General features: G+C 39.1%; 2 protein-coding genes and 1 long non-coding RNA gene across 6 annotated transcripts in view; 1 reads left to right on the top strand and 2 right to left on the bottom strand.

Annotated features, from left to right (window-relative positions):
• The window catches only part of LOC141373859 (uncharacterized), a 141,787-nt gene that overhangs the window by 109,606 nt on the left and 4,492 nt on the right, over nt 1-27,689 (bottom strand). The window lies entirely within an intron of this gene.
• MTERF1 (mitochondrial transcription termination factor 1) lies at nt 13,576-27,176 on the bottom strand. Of its 3 annotated transcripts, XM_073898815.1 has the most exons (4): nt 27,134-27,176; nt 25,426-25,548; nt 21,393-21,450; nt 13,576-17,146 (listed from the first exon to the last, which is right to left on the bottom strand). In XM_073898815.1, exon 4 carries the CDS (start codon nt 17,113-17,115, stop codon nt 15,979-15,981), a length of 1,137 nt encoding a protein of 378 aa, XP_073754916.1. In that variant the 5' UTR covers nt 17,116-17,146; nt 21,393-21,450; nt 25,426-25,548; nt 27,134-27,176; the 3' UTR covers nt 13,576-15,978. The 3 variants fall into 3 exon arrangements, with proteins under 3 accessions (XP_073754916.1, XP_025728635.1, XP_073754915.1); XM_025872850.2 differs by lacking the exons at nt 25,426-25,548; nt 27,134-27,176 and adding an exon at nt 21,967-22,026; XM_073898814.1 differs by lacking the exons at nt 25,426-25,548; nt 27,134-27,176 and adding an exon at nt 21,928-21,957.
• The window catches only part of AKAP9 (A-kinase anchoring protein 9), a 197,921-nt gene continuing 192,488 nt past the window's right edge, over nt 22,257-27,689 (top strand). The window contains exon 1 of one of the 2 annotated variants that reach the window (XM_073898794.1): nt 22,257-22,294. The gene's annotated coding sequence lies outside the window, so the exon portion shown is untranslated. Of the gene's footprint in view, nt 22,340-27,689 lie in introns of both variants that reach the window. The other variant, XM_073898793.1, reaches the window with a different exon arrangement.

Below are 27,689 nucleotides of genomic sequence, written 5' to 3' on the forward strand. Positions count from 1 at the left end.
TGATATATAACCATTCTCCCAACAAATTCTGATTTCCTCACCTCAGATGAAATCATTAAGATCTTTTTCTTTTTTCAATTTTATTATGCCCTCCTTAATACCCATCACCGGGCTAACCAATCCCACCTCCCCCTGCCCCTCTAAAACCCTGTTTGTTTCCTGGAGTCCATAGTCTCTCATGGCTCATCTCTCCCTCCGGTTCCCCCCCCTTCATTTTTCCCTTCCTTCTCCTACTGTCCTCCATGCTGTTCCTTATGTTCCACAAATAAGTGAAACCATATGATAATTGACTTTCTCTGCTTGACTTATTTCACTTAGCATAATCTCCTCCAGTCCCATCCATGTTGATGTAAAAGTTGGGTATTCATCCTTTCTGATGGCTGAGTAATATTCCATTGTATATATGGACCACATCTTCTTTATCCATTCATCTGTGGAAGGGCATCTCGGCTCTTTCCACAGTTTGGCTATTGTGGACACTGCTGCTGTGAACATTGGGGTGCATATGGCCCTTCTTTTCACTACATCTGTGTCTTTGGGGTAAATACCCAGGAGTGCAATTCCTGGGTCATAGGGTAGCTCTATTTTTAAATTTTTGAAGAACCTCCACACTGTTTTCTAAAGTGGCTGTACCAACTTGCATTCCCACCTACAGTGTAAGAGGGTCCCCTTTCTCCACAACCTCTCCAACATTTGTTGTTTCTTTCCTTGCTCATTTTTGCCATTCTAACTGGTGTAAGGTGGTATCTCAACGTGGTTTTGATTTGAATTTCCCTGATGGCTAATGATGATGAACATTTTTTCATGTGTCTGTTAGCCATTTGTATGTCTTCTTCAGAGAAGTGTCGTTTCATATCTTCTGCCCACTTTTTGACTTGATTATTTGTTTTTGGGGTGTTGAGTTTGAGAAGTTCTTTATAGATCTTGGATACCAACCCTTTATCTGTAGTGTCATTTGCAAATATCTTCTCCCATTCTGTGGGTTGCCTCTTTGTTTTGTTGACTGTTTCCTTTGCTGTGCAGAAGCTTTTTATCTTAAAGTCCCAAAAGTTCATTTTTGCTTTTGTTTCACTAGCGTTTGGAGATGTATCTTGAAAGAAGTTGCTGTGGCTGATGTCAAAGAGGTTACCGCCTATGTTCTCCTCTAGGATTTTTGGATTCCTGTCTCGCATTGAGGTCTTTCATCCATTTTGAGTTTATCTTTGTGAATGGTGTTAGAGAATGGTCGAGTTTCATTCTTCTGCATGTGGCTGTCCAATTTTCCCATTTATTGAAGAGACTGTCTTTTTTCCATTGAATGTTTTTTCCTGCTTTGTTGAAGATTATTTGACCATAGAGTTGAGGGTCCATATTGGGGTTCTCTATTCTGTTCCATTGGTCTATATGCCTGTTTTTGTGCCAATACCATGCTGTCTTGGTGATCACAGCTTTGTAATAGAGCTTGAAATCGGGCAACATGATGCCCCCAGCTTTGTTTTTCTTTTTCAACATTTCCTTGGTGATTCGGGGTCTTCTCTGATTCCATACAAGTTTTAGGATTGTTTGTTCCAGCACTTTGAAAAACGTCATTGGAATTTTGATTGGGATGGCATTGAAGGTATAGATTGCTCTGGGTAGCATAGACATTTTAACAATGTTTATTCTTCCGATCTATGAGCATGGAATATTTTTCCATCTTTTTGTGTCTTCTTCAATTCCTTTCATGAGTGTCCTGTAGTTCCTAGAGGATAGATCCTTTACCTCGTTGGTTAGGTTTATTCCGAGGTATCTTATGGTTTTTGGTGCTCTTGTAAATGGAATTGTTTCTCTAATTTCTCTTTCTACAGTTGCATTGTTAGTGTATAAGAAAGCAACTGATTTCTGTGCATTGATTTTCTATCCTGCCACATTACTGAATTGCTGTATGAGTTCTAGTAATTTGGGGGTGGAGTCTTTTGGATTTTCCACATAAAGTATCATGTCATCTGCGAAAAGAGAGAGTTTGACTTCTTCTTTGCCAATTTGAATACCTTTTATTTCTTTTTGTTGTCTGACTGCTGTCGCTAGGACTTCTAGTACTATGTTGAACAATAGTGGTGAGAGTGGGCATCCTTGACGTGTTCCTGATCTTAAGGGAAAGGCTCTCGGCTTTTCCCCATTGAGGATGATATTTGCTGTGGGTTTTTCATGGATGGATTTTATGAACTCGAGGAATGTTCCCTCTATCCCTATAGTCTGAAGAGTTTTAATCAGGAAAGGATGTTGTATTTTGTCAAATGCTTCTTCTGCATCAACTGAGAGGACCATACGGTTCTTCTCCCTCCTCTTATTAATGTGTTCTAGCACACTGATTGATTTGCGAATGCTGAACCACCCTTGCATCCCGGGGATAAATCCCACTTGGTGGTGGTGGATGATCCTTTTAATGTGTTGTTGGATCCTATTAGCTAGGATTTTGTTGAGGATTTTGGAATCCATATTCATCAGGGATATCGGTCTGAAATTCTCCTTTTTGATGGGGTCTTTGCCTGGTTTGGGGATTAAGGTAATGCTGGCCTCACAGAATGAGTTTGGAAGTTTTCCTTCTGTTTCTATTTTTTGAAACAGCTTCAGTAGAATAGATATTATTTCCTCTTTGAATGTTTGGTAGAATTCCCCAGGGAATCCATCAGGCCCTGGACTCTTGTTTTTTGGGAGGTTTTTGATCACTGCTTCAATCTCATTACTGGTTATTGGCCTATTCAGGTTGTCAATTTCTTCCTGTTTCAGTCTTGGCAGCTTATAGGTTTCCAGGAAGGCATCCATTTCATCCAGAGTGCTCAGTTTATTGGCATATAGTTGTTGATAGTAATTTCTAATAATTGTTTCTATTTCCTTGGTGTTAGTCGTGATCTCTCCCCTTTCATTCATAATTTTATTAATTTGGGTCCTTTCTCTTTTCTTTTAAGTAAGTCTGGCCAGTGGTTTATCAATCTTATTAATTCTTTCAAAAGAACCAACTTCTAGTTTCATTGATCTGATCTACTGTGTTTCTGGTTTCTAATTCATTGATCTCTGCTCTAATCTTAATTATTTCTCTTCTAATGCGTGGCTTAGGCATCGTTTGTTGCTTTTTCTCTAGTTCTTTAAGGTGTAGAGTTAGTTGGTGAATTCGGGATTTTTCTATTTTTTTGAGTGAGGCTTGGATGGCTATGTATTTCCCCTTTAGGACCGCCTTTGCAGTATCCCATAGGGTTTGGACCATTGTGTTTTCATTCTCCTTGATTTCTATGAATTGTTTAAGTTCTTCTTTGATTTCCTGGTTGACCCAAACATTCTTGAGCAGAATGGTCTTTAGCTTCCAAGTGTTTGAATTTCTGCCAAATTTTTTCTTGTGATTGAGTTCCAGTCTTAAAGCATTGTGGTCTGAGAATATGCAGGGAATAATCTCAGTCTTTTGGTATCAGTTGAGACCTGATTTGTGACCCAGTATGTGGTCTATTCTGGAGAAAGTTCCATGTGCGCTCGAGAAGAATGAGTATCCTGTTGTTTTAGGGTGGAATGATCTGTATATATCTATGAGGTCCATCTGGTCCAGTGTATCATTCAAAGCTCATTTCCTTGTTGATTTTCTGCTTAGATGATCTGTCCATTGCTGAGAGTGGAGTATTGAGGTCTCCTTACAATTGACATATTGTTATCAATATGACTCTCTATTTTGGCTAACAGTTGGCTTATGTAGATGGCTGCTCCCATGTTGGGAGCGTAGATATAATTGTTGGATAAACCCTTTAAGAATGATATAGTGTCCTTCTGTGTCTCTAACTACAGACTTTAGTTTAAAATCTAATTTGCCTGATATAAGAATTGCTACCCCAGCCTTCTTTTGAGGTCTGTTGGCATGGAAGATCCATCCCTTCACTTTCAGTCTGGATGTATCTTTACGTTCAAAATGAGTCTCTGTAGACAGCATATGGATAGGTCCTGTCTTTTTATCCGATCTGCAACCCTGTGCCGTTTTATGGGAGCATTTAGGCCATTCACGTTGAGAGTGATTATTGAAAGATGTGAATTAATTGTCATCATGTTACGTGTGAAGACGTTGTTTTTATAGATTGTCCCTAGTAAATTTCTGTTGTATATCACTCTTGGGGTCTTTCTCCTTTTATAGAACCCCCCTTAATATTTCTTGCAGGGCCGGCTTAGTGGTCACATATTCTTTCAGTTTCTGCTGGTCTTGGAAGCTCTGCATCTCTCCATCCATTCTAAATGACAGCCTTGCTGGATAAAGTATTCTTGGCTGCATGGTCTTCCCATTTAGTACCCTGAATATGTCTTGCCAGGTCTCTGTGGATAGGTCTGATGTTATTCTGATGTTCCTCCCTCTGTACCTAAGGAATCTCTTCCCCCTAGCTGCCCTTAAGATGGTTTCCTTGGTTCTAAGATTTGCAAGTTTTACTATTACATGCCGGGGTGTTGGCCTGTTTTCCTTGATCTTGGGAGGGGTCCTCTCTGCCTCTAGGACACAAATATTTGTTTTATTCCCCAGATTAGGTCAGTTCTCAGCTACGATTTGCTCAAATATATCTTCTAGTCCTCTCTCTCTCTCTCCACTCCCTCCGGGATTCCAATTATTCTGACATTGGAATGCTTCATGGTGTCACTTATTTCTCTGATTCTATTTTCATGGATTCTGAGTTGTTTTTCCCTGCCTCACTTACCCTTACCTGTTAGATTATCTAAATTAGATTGGATCTCATTGATAGCATTTTTAAGTTCTGCCAATTCAGCTTTCATTTCTGCCCCTAGACTCTATGTTGCCATTAATCGATTTCTCCATTCTAGCTATTGTCCTCACAATTGCTAGCCTGAATTCCATCTCTGACATCTGCATCCATTTGTAAATCCGTGGCATAAGTCATAATCTCTGAGTCTTTTCAATTTTGGGGGTTCCTCCTCCTAGTCATTCTGTTGATGGGTGGTTGAGGGAATGTATAGAGTCCAAATAATTGACCAGAACCCAAGCAAGATGCACCTCTTTTCTTGGAACCTTAGGGTTGCTGGCCTCTTGTTTTCCCAGCCTGTCTTCTGGGGGAGGGGCCTGCTGTGCTGTTACTCAGGCAACCCTGTTTGGGCGGAGTTGCCCTGCCCCCCTGTGGTGGGGGATGGGCTCAGTGGGAATCAGTTTTTTGGGGCTTTTGTTCTCTGGCCGCTTTCTGTGGTGGCTTTCCGCATCTCTTCTGAGAGTCAGAGCAGAAGAGACCATTTCCAACCCTCTGCCTCAGAGCAGAGAGATCGCTGTCTGTTCTTCAGTGAGCTCTCCAGGCCACATTGTCTCCATTTCTGTCTGTGCTGCTATAAACTGCAGCAGCCTGGGTTGTGCGCCCCTCCGCAGAGCCCCCAGTCCTCCCTCCAGGTGTCAGGGCACATCCCTGCCCGTTGTGCTTCTAAAACTGCCAGCAGCTCCCAGTTCGCACGCGGGACCCTGCCACTCCGTGTTTCCATCCCGGGGTCTGCCCTAAAGTCCTTTCCCCGCCACTACCCGTCTGCGAGTCTGTGGCCTGTCCCCCTTGCGCGAGCTGTCACTCACCAGCGGTGTAGGATCCCCACGGACAGGCTCCCTCCCGCTGCCATTTATCCTCTGATATCTGCCCGCGGAATCACGGCTCCCCGCTTCATACCTCAAAACCAACTGCCCACGATATTCTGTTTATAGAGATCCAGATCTATTTTCCTACATCTCAGGCTGATTTTGTGGGTGCTGAGAGTGGTCTGGTAGATACCCAGCTCAATTCCAGGGACCAGTTGAAATAGGGTCCCCTACTCCTCCGCCATCTTTTCCAAGATCTTAATTTTTTTTTAAATCCTCCTCAAGCCCCCATATGAATGAAAAAATTAACAAAGTAATTGGATCAACTGCAATGATGTGGAGACCATGCTGTCTTATGCTGGGGTTTGTGTCCAGACACATAACAAAAATTGCTTTACAGATAAAATTTAAGTCAAGGGGAGGATCTGGCAGTAGTAACGGAATAAGTACAAAGATATTGCTACAGAATATTTTTAAGCACTAAGTTTGTGTAACAGAAAAGACAGTTTCAAACCTAAGTAGAAATGCAAAAAGTACCCGAAGTATATCATTTCAGAACTGTTTGAGACAATTAAACAGTGGTATTTGTTTAAAAGGAATGAATAACCATTCAAGTGAAACTGCTCTTGCATTCTTTAAACAGACAGTAAACGATGGGGAGGGGGGGACTGTATACAAGAGTTATCGGTTTATTTTCTTCCAGCTTGAGGCTGACAGAACCTCCAGATAAAATGGTACCCTACCAATTCTTTTTTGGTTTGTAAAGGATTCTTTATTCAGTTTGAATTATCAGCCAGACTTACACCTAGCTGACTTTAGGAAACTGTGTAGCCAACCTCTATCTACAGTTCCCCCGGCAGTTCATGAAGTTCTGTGCACAAGTAAACACAGGGTGATTAGGACCAAATGGTAATTCTTTTACCATTAATTACTTTGACTTATTACTTAACTATGTAACTTATACAATTTTTTTTTACATGTTAATTCTTTGTGACTTTATTCCTTATCTGGCCTGCCTTTGATCCTATTTTTTTTATTTTGTTATGTTAATCACTATACATTACATCATTAGTTTTTGACGTAGTGTTCCATGATTCATTGTTTGCCTTTAACACCCAGTGCTCCATGCAGTATGTGCCCTCTTTAATACCCATCACCAGTCTAACCCACCCCCCCACCCCCCTCCCCTCTAGAACCCTCAGTTTGTTTCTCAGAGTCCATAGTCTCTCATGGTTTGTCTCCCCCTCCAATTTTTTAATTGTTTATCAGTTATTCATCATACACACTAAGTTAAACTTTCATTCTGTGAATCGTTGATCACATTTAGCTAAATCAGTAAGCTGCTGCTATGTGTACTGTTCTTCCATGAAGTGCAGTCCTGTGGCTTTGGTCAGGATACACAGGCATGCTGAAGAAGCTGAGCAGATCTGAGAGATACATTCAAATGTTCAGAGCAGGATAATGCTGATTAAGTGCACTAATTTTCCTACAGACTCTTTAGCAAATATTCAAAGTGCCACATGAAAATCAGTATTCCCCAACTGCAGGAAAGCAAAAAGGAAGGAATGCCTCTCACTTGGGTGCATTTGTGCTGTGTATGGCTGCCAAGAGAGTAAATGCAATCAGGTTAGTAATCAAAGAAACACAGCAGTTCTCCAGGGGGCATAGGACTTCATCAGAAGCCTGGCTCTTGTGGAAGAAAGCTGAAGTCTAACTTTATCTGTACCCATGGAAGAGCAAGAAAAAACAGGGGGCAGCTGCCCTCTTGATAAATTCTAGCCCGGGTGGGGGTGGGGGAGAGCCAGGAAGCCCTCTAGAGTAAAAAGATGCTGGTATTGTATGGTAAATGGAAGCTACACTTCTAATGAGCAGTCAGATCATTATGTTGTATAACTGAAACTAATATAGCATTGTGTGTCAACTATACTTCAATTCAAAAAAAAAAAAAAAAAAAAAAGATGCTGGTATTAGTGCCAGAGCCTAACATGTGCCATAGCCCAACTTGAGTATCGGTCATTAGGTGGAAGGCCAAGGCAGGGGTTGAGTGGTACAGGGCTCATTACTGCTCCGCTTGGAGTTTATCCTGGTGTATAAGAATGAATCCATCCATATTTTTTTTCCCAGGTGTCTTTCCAGGTCTCTCAATAGCTTTACCAAAAAGAGATGCTGTTTAATTCTTTTGTTTGTTTTAGGAGGTTTTTTATTTGTTTTTAAGTAATCTCTATGCCCAACGTGGGGCTCAAACTCATGACCCCAAGATCAACAGACATAGGCTCTGCTGACTGAGGCAGCCAGGCACCCCTGATTCTTGATATCAATATAGAAATATAAAGTCAAATACATTTGTTCAGTAGAACACACGAATTTAGTATCAGATAAAGATTGCACTTTAAGTCAATGTTGAATGGATAAATCATTCAACTTTACTGAGGAATAATTGAAGTATACTAAGCTGCACACACTTAAAATATACGGTTTGATACATATTGACATAAAACCATCACTATAATGAAAAAAAAAATACATCACCCCCAAAAGTCTCTGCCCCTTGGTAATGCCTCCTTCATGGTTTTCCCCACTCCACCCTACCACCATCCCAGACAACAAAGGACCTACTTTCTGTCACTACAGATTAGTGAGCATCTTCTACAATTTACATAAATGTAATCATACATATTGTACATTTGTGTGTGTTTGTGTCTGGCTTCTTTTTTTTTAAATGTGGGGCTCAAACTCACAACCCTGAGATCAAGACCGCAGATGAGATCAAGGGTTGGACACTCAATCGACTGAGCCACCCAGGCACCTCTCTGGCTTCTTTCATTCCGCATAACTAAGATCCACCCAGGTTGTTACATGTATTAATAGTTCATTTTTGTGTGTGTTGCTGAGTAGTAGGTCACTGCATGAATATATCACAATTTATTTTTCCATTCACCTGTTGATGGATATTGGGTTGCTTCCAGGTTTTGGTTAAGAACATGTATGTACAAAGTCCTTGTATAGACATAAAACAGACAATGTTACTATCAATGTAGAATTCAAACCAAAATGGGGGCGCCCGGGTGGCTCAGTCTATTAAGCATCTGCCTTTGGCTCAGGCCATGATCTCAGGGCCCTAGGATCAAGCCCCCATATCAGAATCCCTGCTCATCTGGGAGCCTGCTTCTCCCTCGCCCTCTGCCTCTCCCCCTGCTTGGGCTCTTGCTATCTCAAATAAATAAAATCTTAAAAAAAAAAAAAAGAATTCAAAGCAAAATGTATTAACCAGGACAAGCAAGAACTTTATACTGATATCTACTAAAAAGATAATGGTCAAAAGCCTTTAGATAAGTCTCTTCACAGCAACGTTCCATTGTTGTCAAGGATCTATCATGAACAAGATACCATCCTAGCTGATTTTACAGGCAAGTTCTGCCAATCTTTAAGGGATAGGTAGTGCCCACCATTTGCAAATGGTTCCAAAGCCTAGGCAAAAAATAGTAATAAGCTTCCAAATTAATTTATGAGGCTGGCACAATCCTGATCCAAAAGCCTGACAAAGTGTTAACCTCCCTCCCCCTAAAACACAAAGAAACTACCCACGAAAACTTCCATAATAACAAGGTGAGAGGGACAGGAAACCTGTAGACCACTTCCCTTGTGAATACTAATGAAAATTCCTAAGTCAAATATCAGTAAATTGAATATGGCATAGTTTTATTTCCATAAAACAAAGGGTAACATGAAGAAATCAACTGATGTCATTCATTAATGGATTTAAGAGTTGATTTTTAAAATTTTTTCAAAAATTGTCATTCATCTCTGATTTAAAAAAATAAACCTCTTTGTGAACTAAGAATAAAAGGATATTTCCTCAAGTGTATGATAAATAGGCTAGCTGGGACTTTGTTTCAGTGTACTGTTTGAAGGCTTTTATAATGATTCTGTATTCTCGGAGAATAAATTCATTTCCATTGTAAAATAAAAAGAAGAAGATAATGATTGTAGGCATAAATTGAAGGTACCTTGACAGCTGTGAAGGTGGCAATGGGATATTAAAAATGGATATGGAAGAACTATCATACAATCATATTAAAATTTTTCACAATTAACACAAAGTAGTTCATGAACATAAGCTCATTGATCTTCACACAATATTGCTATTAAGGAAAAACAAATTCCAAATATCTGTCTGATTAATAGTGAAACTGAGACAGAAAATGGGATTCTATCAAATGTCTTCTCTCTACCAAATTCCACTCAGAAATTAGTCCAAAGGCTAAAAAAGAAATTCTATACACAATTTGTTTTTTTCCTTGTATTTAAAGCCTTTGTGAATGGAGGGAGAAAAGTGTGAAATCAAAAGGGTAGACATCAACTATCTTGAAGAGACCAGAAGAAAGTGAAGATGCAAGACCATCATTAGGGGGATACCAGAAACACGAAAATGAGCAAGAAGATACAGATGGCTTGATATGACATTTACCATGAGTGCCTTCCTCAACACCCCAAAACTGATCCTACTGCAGCTGTCCTGTCACAGGTTCCTGAGTCAACAGGGAATAAACTAAGGAATGAATGAACAGCCTCAGTCCAAGGACCTCTTGGCTAATTTAGGGCACCCATCTCCCAAGTACCAGGTGGCCAATCAAACCCCAGACCTTGTGCCTCCAGAGATGATCCCTAGAGGACCATAATGAGTATGAGTCATAGCTCAACTCTTCCCTCCCCAGTGTTGGGCAACCAGCCTTCTGCTTTGATCTCTTCCCAAAATCTAATAACCAGTCCTGCTATCCTAGCTTGCTTGTGCCAAGTTCTTCTTGGACTGTGTAACAACTGCCTATTAAAGACTATGGCTAGAATTCTGCCATCAACAGATCTCCACTAAATCATACTGTTGGTGTAATGTGTGGAGTATTATGGTACACAGGGAAGGAGCCAATAATCTAGTTTATCACATGAAAGCCATACTATTGGATCTTTAGCCACAGACCATGTACCTACCTAGACCTTCGAAAGTATATGATTTAAGGGGAGAAATAATTGGTTTAATAATGATGAACTGTTATAAATACTACTGATTTTTTATTCCTTCCTGCTAAGTTCATGAAGAAACTAATTTTTCTTTAATCTTTGCTGTTGTCCTAATTCCCACAGTTATTTGAAAGTCCTCATGTTGACACCATTAATTTAGAATGCACAAATAATTTCCATTTTATTTTTTTTAAAGATTTTATTTATTTGAGAGAGAGAATGAGAGATAGGGAGCACGAGAGGGAAGAGGGTCAGAGGGAGAAGCAGACTCCCCGCCGAGCAGGGAGCCCGACGCGGGACTCGATTCCGGGACTCCAGGATCATGACCCGAGCCGAAGGCAGTCACCCAACCAACTGAGCCACCCAGGCGCCCCAATAATTTCCATTTTAAAAAGGAAGTTTTGCAGATACATCTGACATTTGGAGAACAGCAAAATGCAGCAGTCTTAACATTCACGTTTTCTAGAGCAAAATTTCAACTTATGAAGTATACCAGTGGTTAAAAAAATATGTATAATGCGATGGAATACTGAACTAATCTGGGCCTTTTCAAAAACTTAGTAATATACTAAAATTTACTCACTCTGTTTAATAGTGAGAGATTGACTAGAGAAATTCTGGTTTATCCAAATGACAGAATTTCATGCCAATGTTAAAATTTGTTACAGGTGAATACTTAATTGACTCTATAATTAATTGATTACTAAAAAATAATACATTCAGGATCTATTAGGTTTTTTAAAAAGCAATTTATAAAATACAAAGTTTGAGGGGTACCTGGGTGGCTCAGTCATTAAGCATCTGCCTTTGGCTCAGGTCATGATCCCAGGCACCTGGGATCGAGCCCGCATCAGGCTCCCTGCTCAGCGGGAAGCCTGCTTCTCCCTCTCCCACTCCTCCTGCTTGTGTTCCCTCTCAATGTCTGTCAATAAATAAATAAAATCTTTTAAAAAAAATACGTAGTTCAGGGGCACCTGGGTGGCTTAGTCATTAAGTGTCTGCCTTTGGCTCAGGTCATGATCCCAGGGGCCTAGGATCGAGCCCCGCATCGGGCTCCCTGCTCAGTGGGAAGCCTGCTTCTCCCTCTCCCACTCCTCCTGCTTGTGTTCCTTCTCTTGCTGTGTCTCTGTCAAATAAATAAATAAAATCTTAAAAAAAAAACCAAAAACCGTAGTTTGATCTCAGTTTGAATATATATGCCACATACCTACTCCTGGATATATTCTGGGGGAAAAAAAAAAACAAACACAAGAAAAGTCACCAAAATGCTAACCAATTATCTCTGGGAGATAAGATTATAGTTCCTCTTTTTTGTGATTCACTTCTTTTCCATTTTTCCCATTATAAACATGGATTTTATTTTTACTCATGAAAAAATATTACTTAAATTTTTGTAAAATTTTATAATTTTTTAAATTCATATAATTTTTATAATTTATAAAATTTTAAAAGAAGAATTGACTCTCCCTCAGACTCAAACCTTAAAAGTATGACATGTTAATCTTGCCTGACAGGCATTATCCATTTGTTGCTACAAAGTTGTCCCTCCCCAACCTTCCAAAGATGTGCTATGTTGTACTGCTGTGCATCCCACCTCTCACTGGCCCCAGCTGTTGCTGCTCAATCACCTACGGCCACCTCAGGTATAATAATGGCCAGTTAAGGATCAGCATATATATCTATACACATACACCTCTCTATATATGCCTGGGGTCCCCTCTTTTTTTATGTTCCTTTATATTTACCATAAACATGAAGAGAATACAGCAAATACTGGAGAAGAGATTGTCAATAATTTCTGGATGTAAAGCTTAACAATTAAAATTACGCTTGCTCCCCCCATCCACCCCAACTCAACAGATATTTAATTTCATATACTGATCCTAGAGGTAGTATATCAGCATATATAGGTATAATCCTCATGACAAATAACCCCTTTTTCCTCTCCATCAACACTTTGTTTTTTTAATTGAAGTATAATTAACATACAATGTTATATTTGTTTCAGATGTACAAGGATTCAACAAATTTATACATTACTCAATGTTCACTGTGGTAAGTATGGTCACCATACAATGTTATAGAATATTACTATCTCTCTAATTTTCTGAGGAACCTCCATACTATTTTCCACAGTGGTTACACCAATTTATATTTCCACCAACAATGCACAAGGATTCCCTTTTCTCCATGTCCTCACCAACACTTGTTTTTTTGATACCAGCCATTCTGACTGGTGTAAGGTGGTATCTCATTGTGGCTTTAATTTGCATTTCTCTAATGATTAGTGATGTTGAGCATCTTTCCATGTTATCTGTTGGCTATTGGTAGGTCTTCTTTGGAAAACTGTTTATTCAGGTGGTCTGCCCATTTTTTAATCAGATTGTTTTATTTTTTGGACATTGAGTTGTATTAAGTTCTTTATATGTTTTGAATATTAACCCCTTATCAGATATATCACTTGCAAATCTCCCTCCCATTCACGTTGCCTTTTTGTTTTGTTGATGGTTTCCTTTGCTGTGCAAAACTTTTTATTTGGATGTAGTCCCAATAGTTTATTTTTGCTTTTGTTTTCCTTGCGTAAGGAGACATATGCATAAATATGTTGCTGAGGCTGATATCCAAGAGATTACTGCTTATGTTTTCCTCCAAAAGTTAATGGTTTCAGATCTCACATTTAGGTCTTTAATCTATTTTGAGTTTATTTTTGTATATGGTGTAAGAAAGTGGCCCACTTTCATTCTTTTGCGTGTAGCTGTCCAGTTTTGATGCCGAATAATCTTTTATCTCCTCTGCTACCCACCTCCCTCAAGTTCCTTACAAACTTGTTAGATTCCAAAGAAATGACTCCGAAAATACTCCCATAAAATTCAGAATATGTAGGGAACTAATACTTGGCTAACAATAACAACATTTATTCCCAATAATACCACTATACTGATATGTGCTACATGGACAAAACTTGAAAACATTATGCTAAGTGAAAGAAGACAGTCACAAAATAAAACACATATTGTATGATTCCATTTATTTGAAATGTCCAGAATACACAATTTAGAGAGATAAAAAATAGATCATTGGTTGCTTAGGGCTAGGGAAGGGGGAGGACAATGGGAATTTACTGCAAATGGACAAAGGGTTTCTTTTAGGGAGCAAACACGTATCCTAAAATTAGATTGTGATGATTATACAGCTCTATGATTAAAAAATAGTATGTTGAATTGAATAATTTGGCGTTATATGTAAATTATGTATCAATAAAGCTGTTTTGTAAAATACTGTAATTTTATTATAGCTGTCAATGAACAGTTACTACCTACAAAAAGACTTATAGACTCTATGTTAGCTGATTTTTGCCAACTCTGCAAGGTCAATTTTTAATCTTACAAATGAGAATACAAGTTCAGTGAAACTGAAATATTTACACATACAGAGCTGGTCAGGAATGATGCCCAGATATATCACTCCAAAGAAGTATCTCTCTAAAGCCAATGTTTTCTTAACCATGCCATGCTTGCCATCAAATAGTGTACTGGCAATAAGTTTAAGTATCATTGACATCAAATGGCCTTGAAAAAACAGGCATTTTGTTTCTATCAGTGGCAGGAGAAAGTTTTTTTGAGGCATCACTTAGGAAATGTCTTCAAAGGTTTAGCACCGTTATTTAATTCAAAATCTACATCTAGAAAACAAAAGTCTCTAGAAAACAACTGGAAGTAATTAAGGTCATATAATTTGTCATTTCTCTTTCAGTTTGTATCAGAGCTAGATCATGAATGTCTTCAAAATACAGACATCATCTCATCTGTCATTTTTTAAGTTGGTGCATCTACAAATTCCTTGTTCTTTATTTATATTAGATAAAATGCCCATAAATATGAAAATACAGAAACTAGGGGCGCCCGGGTGGCTCAGTTGGTTAAGTGTCTGCCTTTGGCTCAGGTCATGATCCCAGGTTACTGGGATCAAGCCCCCCCATCGGGCTCCCTGCTCAGTGGGAAGCTTGCTTCTCCCTCTCCCACTCCTCCTGCTCGTGTTCCCTCTTTCACTGTGTCTCTCTCTGTCAAGTAAATAAATAAAATCTTTAAAAAAAAATACAGGAACTATAACCATTTCTTTAAACTACACTAAGTAAAAATATTCCTTTATTTAGATTTTTACTTACATTTCATTTTTTTACAGACATTTAGAGGTCTTTACAAACAACTTGCTAAGTCATTCCAGAAAGGTATGCAGATAAAACAGGTAATTAAAAAAAAAAAAAAAAGAAAAACAGATATACTGAAAGAACCATAAATTGTGACTCCTCCACCTATAATGCAACTAATCACTGTTTAGTTGCTATATTCATCTATTTGCTGCTATAACAAATTGTCACATATTCGGTGGCTTAAAACAACACAAATTTATTCTCTTATGGTTCTGTAGGTCAGAAGTTTGACAAGAAGTTTCAGTGGGCTAAATTCAAGGTCCCAGCAGGGCTGTGTTCCTTTCTGGGGGCACCAGGGGGAAAATGTTTCCTTGCCTTTTCCATTTTTCTTAGAGGCCACCTGCATTCCTCGGGTCATGGTCTCTTCCTCCTTCAAAGCCAGTAAATAGGGTCAAGTCCTTACATCGCATCCCTCTTCCATTTTAAGGACCCATATGATAACACTGGGCCCACACAGATAATCTGGGATAATCTCCCTGTCGTAAGGTCCTTGACTTAATTACATCTGCAAAATCCTTTTCCAGTGTAATAGAACACATTCAGATTCTGGGAATTAAGACACTGACATCTTTGGGTAGCCATTTTTCTGCCCATCATAGTTGCCATTGTCTTTAAAGAAATCAGGATATACCCACAGTAAATTGAGCCTACCTTGGAGGGAAAGGGGAACATACTAATGGTTTAAATGAAGAATGCAGAACTTGAGATGAAAAACCCTCCTTTTTGGTTTGTCAGATTTTTACTGGCATTCTATTTTGAAGATGAACCACAATTAGATATGTGGCTATAACAGGAAAAATCAATTGCAATTCAAAACCCCGAGAGGAAACAGAACTGTCCAAATGAATCTGTTGATTTTTTAATCTGAACAGAAACCATAAAAACTTATTTTGTACTTTCTATCTTTCTACATATTGTCCCACGCTGGCACTCAGGAACTACTATTCATATGACAGTCACAGCCTGTAGCATATAACCTGATGTTGTATTAATTCAAACTAGAGAAAAGGTAGCTAGCTGGGAAGACTATACTGGAACATACTGACCATGAGTTTTTACAAACCTTTAAAATAAAATATCCAAAGGATCATTATGTATGTATATATGGTTAAGAAACCAAAATTCTTTTTGAAAGGCCCAAATTCAAAATGACGTATCACTACATTGTTAAGACTGACACTTTTTAAATTCCCAGAACAATGTTCTATTCAATGTTTAACTTCTTCAACTTAGCATTATATCTTTTTTGACTCCAAGATAAAAGAGCAATGTTTGATGTACTGAAGTTATAGCCAGCATTTACCAATTCTTTGATTCGATTTTTTAAAGTATTTATGCTTGAATCCAAAATCCGAGGATTTTCAATTATTTGTGATATGCTAAATTTTTCTTCTATGAGGCAGTCTATTTTATCATTAAACTTTTTCTCTCCCAAGAAGATCACATCTGGATAGCGTAAAATAAACTTGTGTATCTCTTCTTTAGTACACCCAAGAAAAAACAGCTTCTCTTTGATATTTGTGTAGTTTCTGTTGACATAGTCATTGGAAAGGTCTAGAATTTTAGCTCCTGGACCACAGAGCAGAACAAGCAACTTCTCATCATTCAAATTGAAAGTTGACTGTAAAAACTCAATGTTAGTTTTTACCCGTTTGGTACTCTGAATTAAGATGAAAGGGTTTTTTAAAATTATCTTCCTAACAAAATCTCTGGGCTTATTGTGACCCAAAGACAAACAGACTTCTTGCAAAAATACAATCATCTGTTTATTCAGATCTAGACTGTTGGAGAAGGTACGTGGAGCATTGGTCAATAATCGACAAAGGCATTTATGGGTCAATCCAACTGAATAGAGGAACTTTATATTATTCTCTAAGTTTAGGTTATTATTGGACCGAAAAAAAGATTCAGGAGAACGTTGCAAAATATTTATAATTTCAAGGTCTGATGTCATAATTCTTCTCCACAGATCCCACCGTTCTGAAAGACTTTCAGGTGTGCGTGTTATGGCTCGTGGATATCTTGATATGATACTAGCAATCACTTCTTTGCTAGCTCCTTTGGACAGAAGGAACATCTTCAGGTCCTGCTCTTTAGTTCCCATCCTATTAAAAACTCCAGGCTGTCGTTTTTTTGCCATGTCAACGTCTACTCCCATTGTAAGTAAGTTATTCAGTAATTCTTCATTCTCCAAAGACTCCCTGTCTGCATTACCACACTTCACACTAAAAAGCCTAAATGAAACTGATTTAAGGAGGACTTCTGCTGAAAATCGGATCATCCAACATCTTGAACCAAAGAGAAAGTTACTTCTCATACACAAGAAGTTTCTTGGTGCCATAATGGTCAGGTATCCCAAACCTTTTGGAATGCTGTGTAAAACAACATACATAATATTATACAAATGCATGTGTTAAACAGCTAAAAGCCATATTAAGGTCCTATAAGCATCATGGTCACTTCTATAAGAAAATATGTATAGCTCCAGCTCTCCTGGTGCTGCAGTAACAATTCAACCACTGCACTCCCACTCTTTAGTTCACTGCTTCTGATTATCTGTGGGCCTGGGGCTGCTTCCATTCTTAATGTGAAGAAAAGCATTATAAGCATCATCACTGATCCACAGCTATTCCTGCCTTTATCTTGCTCTTTACATTTGGACTTGCCTGTGTTTGCTACCCAAAACCAGTTGACCCTCCCTACTTCTGCTTTATCCTCCTAGTTTTCAAACCTCTGGCTTATTCCTACTAACCAATGCTTTCAATTCTACCTTGTCTTCCAACTTCCCAGATCTCTGGCCTTGCCTCTGCCTTAGCTACCAGACTACTTTGCCCCTGTTCCCTTTTCCTGGTTCCTCAAACTCTAAATATAGCCTTGAAAATCAACACTTCAGACTATCTAATTTCCACCTTAAACACCTTTTTCTAGACTCATGGTTCTCTTTAAACCCATGCTATCATTAGTCTTAATTCTTAGCTTTATACAGACCTCTGGTCAACAGTTCCCAATCTCAATCCCATGTCCTTCAGTTTACCCTATTACCCCCTGGGTTGTAACCCAACTACTCCAAACCAATTTTTATCTTCAAAATGATCTAGTTGCACTATTTAATCCACACAGTGGAACTGTGCTGAGAGCACATAAACAATGAAGAGTTACTTTCACCATCCTCCTCTACCCTGCCACATTATAAAAGATGAACCCAGGGCTCTCTGCATCTGTTTCACAACACATAACTTCAGGCAAGTGACTAAAACCTCAATAACTCATTTTCCTAATCATTTAGAAACGGGGCCCAAAATGTATGAATTTATATATGATAATAACCATAGGTACCTACTAAAATAAGTATCTGCATTTATAGGAAATACTTTATCAGGAAAGCAACAGAAAAATTTTCTTTTGTTATTCAATTTGTCAGATGATTTATGTTCTTTAATTGTGGTCTGAGTCATAAAACACATGTATTTTTTAATTGTACTTTTTCCTCTTTATATAGCTGTGACAAACCTAGCTCTTAATTGCTAATTACTAACAATGGGCTCTTATCACTTAAAGGAAGCATTTCCCTTCTCACCTCTCCAATTAAATATAAAATAGGGGCGTCTGGGTGGCTTAATCGGAGCCTGCCTCTCCCTCTGCCCGCAGCTTCCCCTGCTTGTGCTCTCTCTCTCTGACAAATAAATGAATGAAATCTTAAAAATAATCTTTAAAAAATAAAAATAAAAAATAGAAATAGATGGTTCCAACTCACCACTAATATCTCTGGGCTTGAGATACTGCTTTCAAGATCAGTGTCAAAGAAAGCCTCTCTGTGTCTGCCCTACACTATTTTTTTCTAAGATTTTATTTTTAAGTAATCTCTACACCCAACCTCGAGATCTCGAACCCCCAACCTCAAGATCAAGAGTTGCACACTCCACCGATTGAGCCAGCCATCCATCCCTTAATTACACCAAGATAACAAGAATTTAAGAGTATGCCTACTGGCAGGGAACTCTCCGATACCTCAGGTAATCTACAGATCTTCAAAGAATTAGAAAAAGATTCCCAAACTATACTATCAAATACCATTCAAACAAAAATGCAAGACACTCACAAAATAAACATCAAACAGCAGCACATTTTAGATTGCCCCATACTCTGAGTTCACTATTCTGTATTTCTCCATAATTCCACATACTACTCTTTAACTACAACTTCTTCCAAAAATGCATGAATTTAGAAACTGAAAAATAAGATCCTCATTCTAACTACAGAATGAAGGCTCTACCTGCAGAGCTCAACAATCTGTTCTCTCTTCCAGATACACAAGGGTGACCTCTACTGGATAATGGTACAGAACACTGACAGTGGTAGGTTAAGACCCGTGCTTTGGGAATAGGGGTGAAAGATGATCCAATGGGCTATAGGAAGCAAGCAGTGACACTCTAATTTATATCTGTCTTAGCCTTTTAAAAATTCCATTTTATGTGTTTTATATGTACAATATAAGAGTACTGTAAAACATGTATATAATTAGTAAATAAATATACATACACTGGAGGTACATGTATGAAACCTTTTTTACTGAGAGTGTACACAGTCAAAAGTCTGAAGACAACTACTCTAGACAACAAACTCTTGAGATGATTAGCACCATGACAAACAGGCTGAGCAAGCCACAGAAAGTTCAAAAGGAATTGTATTAATAACAGACTAAGAGTAAAAATATATGCCAAATTTCTTCACAAAGGAGTCATATATCTATTAAGGTTTCTCCTGAATCTATGTCTTATGTATAATTCGCTCGCTGCGGAAATATCTTCCACATGAATTAACATGTCTAAAACCAAACTGAACATCTTTACCAGCCCCCAAACTAGCCCTCTTCTGATGAATGGAATCACTACCACTTGATCGTAATAGTCACTCATGATAAAAATCTAAAAGTGATTACTTTCTTCCTCTTCCTCAACCCCAAAGTCATTAAATCATGTAGATTCAGCTTCCTCAGTATCTTCGTTAGCATCTCTACTCTTTGCTGTTCTCCCTCACCCAGACTATAACAGCCACCTAACCTGCTTCTCTAACATCAGTCATGAAAAACTGCCACCATAGCATATCTATAAAACAAAGAAGTGATTACATCCCTTATTCCTTGATTAAAGACCTCTATAGCTCTCCCCTAGAAAGCAAAATCTTCGCACTCACCCTCAACGCTCTCACCACACCATTCCAACTACCTGCCTAGCTATCTGCTCTAGTCTACCACCTCACAACACGAGGCATTATTGCCTCTCAAACCTCAAATTCTAAACATTCTTGCCCATTTTTGTCTCCTTGCCTTTGTGGAAGCTATTCTTTCAGAAAGGCCCATCCTCCCATATCTATCCATAAGTACAAGGTCTCATTCAAATACTACCTTCCCACAAATCTTTAATTTAACAAATACTGCTGAAGTGAGTCATTTATCACTTATTACTAAAAAATCTAAAACCAGGGGCACCGGCTCAGTCAGTTAAGCGTCTGCCTTCGGCTCAGGTCATGATCCCAGGATCCTGGGATCCAGCCCTGCATCAGGCACCCCTGCTCAGTGCGGAGTCTGCTTCTCCTTCTCCCACCGCCCCTCCCCTCTCCTCCTGCTCTCTCTCGCTTGTGGTCGGTTGATGAGCATGTGAGGAAATGCAGGAAATTCTCCAAATACCACTGCTGGAAGGGAATTTGGGACCATCCACCATATCCTTTAACCAGCATTTTCACTTCTTTAAAATTATCCAGAAGAAATAAAAGGACAACACACATTTGTTATTAAAAAGGATGACTATCCTAACATTTGCTATAGCAGAAAAGAAGAAACCCACCAACAGAATGATTCATAAATTGTGATACATCTGTGTAATATTAATGCTATACAACCTGATTTTTTTAAAAAGAGGCATATCTAACACAATGGAAAGATATCCAAGATATTGTAAGTGGCAAACCACATAACAGTACAGTTAAAATAATATCACTTATATAAGGGGGGGACATTAATATATAAAAAGGTAAAAAGGCAGCAAGAATTATCTCTGAGAGATTAATGGGGGCTATGTACTGTTCCTGAAATACTGTGATACTACTTAATAAACATGTTATTTTGCAACCAGATAAATTAAGAACAAATTAAATTGGTTTAGGGGTGCAAAAAGTACTGGGAAATATGTGGCCTTTATCAGTTTTTCAGTTTTCAATACAAAAAAAGTTAAGCACCTAATCAACATTCAAAAACATTCCTATAACATCTAGCAAGGTAATAAGTATATAAGCAACCTAATGCAAAAAGTATCAACTGTCTCAATCTACAAATTTCAAAAATAATATTCCATAATTTATTTAAATCTTTCAGTTCACTCTTTAACCAAAACCATTATTCCAAGGACTAAAGTCCAAAATTAACAAATACACTGAAAACCTCTGTACTCATAACTTGTAAGGCCTGAGGAATAAGAAGATTTCCTTGTTCTCTGCTGCACTCCCTTGATGAAGGGACTTTTAATGGAGATGGCTAATCACTGCCCCAGGGTACTACATTCCAGTTGGTCTTTTGATAAAACAAAGGAAGTTTGGAGATCTTTACAGCACTCCATTTCTCACCTAATTTGTCTTAAAGAGGATGTTCCATTTCTCCTGAAGAGCTGGAAAACAGCTGTCCCTAAAAATGGCAAAAAAAAAAGGGGGGGGGGGGGAGGGCAAAATACTGTCAGCACTTCGTGATACAGAATAAAGAAATCAATCCCAGCTAACACTGCATAACGTTGTGAAAAGCGTCACCGCTTATGTACTAAGCATCTCTCAGAGATACCGAGAGTAAAACGGCAAGAACACGCCCGTGAGTATTAACGGGAAAAGGTGGCGTTATCACGCATTGTTTGTAAAACCGGAGCTAAGTGCTTCACATATACTGTCTTACTTCAGCCCCACAACTTAGAAGGTAAGGATTATTCCTAAAATTAGAAAACCGGGAAAAAGGCGGAACTCTGTCACAAGTTCGTATTAGCTCGCTTAATATAGTAATTACACGGGTTCCATTCCATGGGTTCTCCCGCTCCCCCTTCTTCCCCAAAACCGACTCGCCAAGGGACTGCACAGGAAGGAGACTCCACCATACATCAAAATCACCCAGACCCACGTCTAAAAATAAAGAGCATAAGTGCAGCCAGCCACAGACCTCAACCTGGACTGTACTAATACTTGGAATAGGGCTTTACTTCCGCCTCTACGGCCTGGGGCGGGACCGAGAGGCGGAAATGAACAAGACTAACTTCCGGTCGCGTAGCGGTGGCGTCGCCTTCTTTGCGCCCCCGGGCGGCCGCGCGGCAGCCCTCTGCAAGCCTGACGCGAAGAGCCCAGCAGGGGGCGGCAAGAGACCGTGGTGAACTCTGGGAACGGGCCGCCTGGGGCTGGTTTTGGAGGGAGGAGGGACCATGGGCTTCCCCGAAGCCCGGGCCTGGGGCCGAGGGTGGCTGCGGAGATCCATTGCCTGCTGGCGACGTGCGGTAGGAAAGTCGCTATTATATACATGAATTTTGCAACCTGATAGGGTAATTATGCTTATTAATATGGTTAACATATGTTGGTAAACACCTTGGCGTTTGGTTTCGGAAGACGCGTGCAATCTGGGGCCTCTGAAGAGTCCCAGATTCTCTTTCTTTCCTGAGCTACCTTGGAAATCCTGGAGTGTGGCTGCTAGTCCTAATTCGGCTTCAGCAGTGAGGCTAGGAAGCAGTTTTGATATACTTCGATTTAACAGCTTGCAGCACGAATTATTTATGCTGCTTCTGAAATTGTGACGGGAGTAGGCTATTTAAAGTTTCAACAGAAACAATCTCCACAGCAGAAGCATTTTTGTCACCCTTGAGGGCGTCGTTTATTTAAATCTTCCTGGTCCTGTCATTCTCACTTGACTGGGGGTGGTAGCAATGGAGATTAAACTTCAGCTCAAAGCAATTCCGCTGAATTCTCCAAAAGAAAGATTATACCTAAATTAATGAAATAATCCTCAAACTGCCAGGTTATTTTCCAGAGGAAGTGATTTAGTCTTGAGAAAAACAAAAAGTAGGGGAGAGGGTTGTTCCTGAATTCTACTGCAAGGAAGAATTTCCTGCTTTACCCTACTCCATGTAGGAGCATATGGTAAAATTTTCTTTATCTCATTTCTGCACCAATTAATGTTTTATCTTCACTCTGTCCCTTAGACTAGGAGCTAGCTGGTATGTTGTCACTTTGTTTTGAATTAATTTTCTGTTTTATTGGCTTATAAGGGTAAAGATTTACCTTTGGAACTTTAAATTACCAATAATCAGTCTTTCTGGTAAGTGAAATTACTCACTGCTGTCCCTCCAGGTAAAAAGTAGTCCTGAAATGTTAGAAGTGGTCTTTATGTGAATTTCCAAAATCTATTTCTGCATGGAAGGAGCTCCTATATCTGAGTTTATATTTACTGTCATACTTAAATATATAAACTTACATGCCTAAATATATAAATATTATATTTATAAGCTACTTTACAATCAATGTTAAACAATAAAATCTATTCTAGGAATCATTGAATTTCAGACTTAAGACCTTTGAGATTATGAATCCCTCATTATGAATCCTCTAATTTTGCCAATGAGACATGGAAACCCTTACAATAGAAGTCAGCAAGAGAATACATGTGTTATACCTCCTTAACCAGTAAGTCTTCTATGATTTATACCACATGCACTGACAGAGATTATCAAAGGTTAGTTCAGACTTACTTAGGCGACATCACTTAAGTTTGTTTTTAGTGATATGTGTAGGTAAAGGAGATTGGTTCTTTTGGAAATAAGTGCCGTATTTCCTATCCAAAATTTTCTGATTACAAATAAATTTTAAATGCATATTATAAAACACTGAGAAGAATAGCAACAAAGATAATGATGGTTGGATTAGCATGGTGTATTGACAATTTTTTTCCTTCTCCTATTTCTGCAAAGAGGTTTAATATTTTAATGATTTGCAAAATGTCATTACCTCCCGTAAGGCAGTGACTACTACCTCACTGTCATTAGTGGTGTATTACAGGATAATCTATATATAGCTTGCCAGTATTTTATTCATTGGTTCAGTGAACATTTATTAAACACCTGTGTATTCCAGGCCTTGTTTTCGGGATCAGGGGGATATAGTGGAAAATAAGCGAAAGCCACTGCCCTCCTTGACCTTATTGCCCTTGATAGGTCTCACTCAGCCTGAGTGTCTGCTGCTCTGCATGCTTCCCCTCATCGGACCTCCCCAAGACCATAGCTGATCCATGCCCTACTAAGCTGATATAATTAAGAAGAAGTGTGATTGGAAACATTGGAGGGCTGTGTGTGGTAGAAGACCAGAGGCAGGGAGTAAGCAGTGATGAAGAAACAGAGAAGAAAAGGGATAAGTAGTTGCAACATGGTGGAGGGGAGTTTTTCCTAGTGTCACTCACTTGGTCTCTGGGCTCTCTAAACAGCAGGAATTGACTGGAGGCCAAAAGAAAGTTCCAGGCAAGGCTTTTATTGGGGCTTATTCTGGAGCACAAGGGAGACAGCACAAAGAAAAGAGTTCTTCGACTGAGTCCTCTAATATAGGCCAGGGAAAGTTTTTAAAGGGACCAAAGAGAGAAAGGAGTGATGCTGAGACATACAGAGTCAGGAATTTCTTGGTGCCTGCGCACTAAAAATTTATGCTTCCTCACATGTCGCAAGTCTATTCATTTAGCATGTTAAATCTCCACCCATGTGTGTAGGTTTTAGTATTACAATGAGAGGAATAGTTGGTGAAAAGTCAGGGCAGGGGGTCCACCTGGGTGCAGACTAGTTTGGTTCAGTCTTTACCTGTCTTCGTAGTTCAGTCCCTCCACTAGGTAATCATCCTGCTTCCACATTCCTGCAAGATATACTACTCGAGAGGCATAGAGTTTCAGCTGTCCAGGAAAGCTAGATTTCACGGTCAGGTTTGAGGAGGCCCAGGTCCCGTCCCTGCCCTGTCTCACTAGAAGCTGTTCTAAAGTTGTCGTTTTTCAAAGTTTTTTTATAAAGTCTAAAGTAATCCAATTTTTAAGTTAAATTTGTTTTGTTATATATCCCTTTTACAGCTTTCTTTTCTGAAACCATGGTAATATTAGGTGGCATATGTGTTTTTAAATGACTTCACTTGAGAAAAGAAAAAATTGCCAAGTCTGTATTGGAGCATCTCCTCCCTCTTTTTTTCATCCAAAAGTCTGTTGCAGGGAAAAGTAGGGACTCTGGCGCCCTCCCTCCCCAAGTAGGACTTAAGACACTCTGGCGGTGAGCTGAAAGTCAAGTTGGAGTACAGAATCTATGCTATATTCAGAAGCACCTCTGCCCTTTTATAATTAAGGTGTTTTTTTTTTTCACTGTGTCAAAAGTGTCTGCCTGACCCGCTCTGCCCAGGAAGTATCCTTAGTTTTTCATGCAAATAGACTTTTGGCACACCACAGCCCCTTGGTTGACCACTCGTGTTTGAATCTCAGCAGACCCAATTAAGGTCAGAAAGGAAGTAGCCCTCCAGTTCCCCACCCTCCACCCACTACAGCAATACCCAGACTCCTGGGCTCAATAGACAAATGCAACCCCCCACCCCACAGCAACTTCCTAGACAGACCTACCAGCTTCCTACCGGTGTAGTTTGAAGTCCTCAGAGGAACATCATGTATCTTCTCCCGTTCTCTTGCTTGAGGTTATCTTGTGTGCTTATGAAAACACATGGAAAGGCTACAAATTGCTTACTGCTGAGTAAAATAATAGATAAAGTTACCCTGATAATCACAGGTTAACACTCTTTCTGTTTGCTAACAACCAAAAAAAAAAAAACCCCAACAAACAACTTAGCTTAATTTCCCCCTTTCCAAAAACAATTGCTTTTTAACAACCTTGGATTTCTTTTGAAATCTAAAGATTTAACTAGTGGCAACTTTCTTTCTCTGAAATATGCCTGACTGGGGTCTAGAGAGATCCTTGAGTCAGCCTTCCCACTCCCACACTCATTACCACAAGGGCTGTGGCAAGGAACTGAGTACTTAGTCTGGCAAATTTGCTGATTCCAGACCTGATATGATCCCAGATTCCCACAGTAGTTAGACTGCCACCACCAACATGACAGAGTTGGCTGAGAGAAACACAGTAATCATTTGAGATCCCATTCAGCCTTGATCCCATTCAGCCTGGTGAGTTTAAGTACCTTTTGGGTTGTTTGATCCTATAGTACCATGCTTTCAATTACTGTGAAGCCATTCTTAATCACTGGTAGAAAAAAGTGATCTTACCACAAAGCAGAGGAGCAAATATTCACAAAACAGAATAAAATCTTCCTCGTCCAAAACTATCTCCCTTCCTAATTACAGTATTTCTTCAAATTCTACCCTTAGAAATTTACTCCTTGGTATTTATAGCATGGTGGTTTTAAATCCTAAACATATTTGAAAGGGGAAACAAATTAAGCCAACGGCCAACAAACTTTCTGTAAAGGGCCAGAGGGTATGTAGTCCACAAAGCCTAAAGTATTTACTATCTCTTTTGCACATTCTTCTTTTTTCTTTCTTTCTTTTTTCACAACCCTTTAAAAATGTAAAGACTGTTAGCTCGTAGAGCACGTGGCCACTGGTCAGTCTGCGGACACCTGCATTAAACTACAGTGAGCTACTGTATACCTGTAACCTAGTTTCTTGACTTAAAGCATCCAAAGAATAGGCATTTTGAGGAAAAGGACATAAAAGAGAAAAATGTTAATATCTGAAAACATCATATAACACTATGTGGCGGGTACTGTTCTAATCACGTCACCTATATTAATCCGTTTACATCTATGATGGAAATAATATGATCTCTATTTTATGAATGATGAAACTGAAAGAGAGGCTAAGTAACCTGCCCAAGCTCACACAGCTAATAAGTAACTGGAACCTAAGAAGTCCAACTCTAGAGTGTGTGATCATAACTGTGATGCTACGCTGACACTCAGAAAATAGTATTTTAATTCACTGTAGAAACTATAAAAATAGAAATATTTTTCTATAGAAATTAGAAAAAGAATGCAAACAAATTCACCCATAATTCCATCACCTAGAAATAATCACTATTTACATTTTGTTTATATTCTTCCAGAATATTCCTATACATAAAATTCTTTCCTTTCTTCAACCTATGAGGTAGGTATCATTTTACAGATGAGGAAACTGAGGCTTAGAAGGGTTAAGTGATTTTATTCAAGAACATAAAGCTGACACGTATGTGGAACCAGGATTTCAACCCAGGTTGTTGCTTCCAGAACCGGTGTTCTTAACCCCTGGCCTATACTGTATTTGAGTTTATACTTACTTCTCACTCTGCTCCCCACCTCCGCTCATGTGCTCGCTTTCTCTCGCAAACAAATAAAATCTTAAAAAAAGAATGAAGAAAGGTAAGTTGGGCAGACAAAAACATCTCTGTCTACTACTACAGTTGGTTAGCCAGAATTGGAGTTGAGATCTTTGATCTCCCAGTCCAATCCTCTTGTCATTCCTCTGTTTATTCATTTAGCACGTATTTACTGAGCACTCTATCAGGATTGTATTTAGCCGCACATAACAGTGGTAGTTTACATAGCAAAATGTCTAGAGATGGAAGTGGGTTTTGGCATCGTTTTCTAATACCAGGTAGTCTCACAGTTTCCTAAGCACAGCACTGCACTTCTTTGCCTCCGATCCTTTGTTCACTCCTCTGCTCACCATAGCCACTTGTTAGGCACTCTCTTCGTCTCGGTTTGTTAGGGCTGTTATAACATAAATGCCATAGGCTAAGTTGTTTAAACAACAGACATTTATTTGTCACAGTTCTGGAAACTGGGGAGTCCAGATCAAGGTGGCAGCAGATTCGGTGTTCAGTGAAGTCCCAC

The sequence above is a fragment of the Callorhinus ursinus genome, unplaced genomic scaffold, assembly GCF_003265705.2.
Source record: "Callorhinus ursinus isolate GAN/ISIS: 27379988/994484 unplaced genomic scaffold, GSC_fseal_2.0 scaffold12, whole genome shotgun sequence".
In the NCBI taxonomy this organism is placed as follows: Eukaryota; Metazoa; Chordata; class Mammalia; order Carnivora; family Otariidae; genus Callorhinus; species Callorhinus ursinus.

Bases quoted from the DNA above. Each gene is read 5' to 3' on its own strand.
- MTERF1 (XM_073898814.1), bottom strand. The intron at 17,147-21,392 runs GTGAGAAATGGA...TGTTTTACACAG, and splicing joins TCCTCTTTAAGACAAATTAG to CATTCCAAAAGGTTTGGGAT.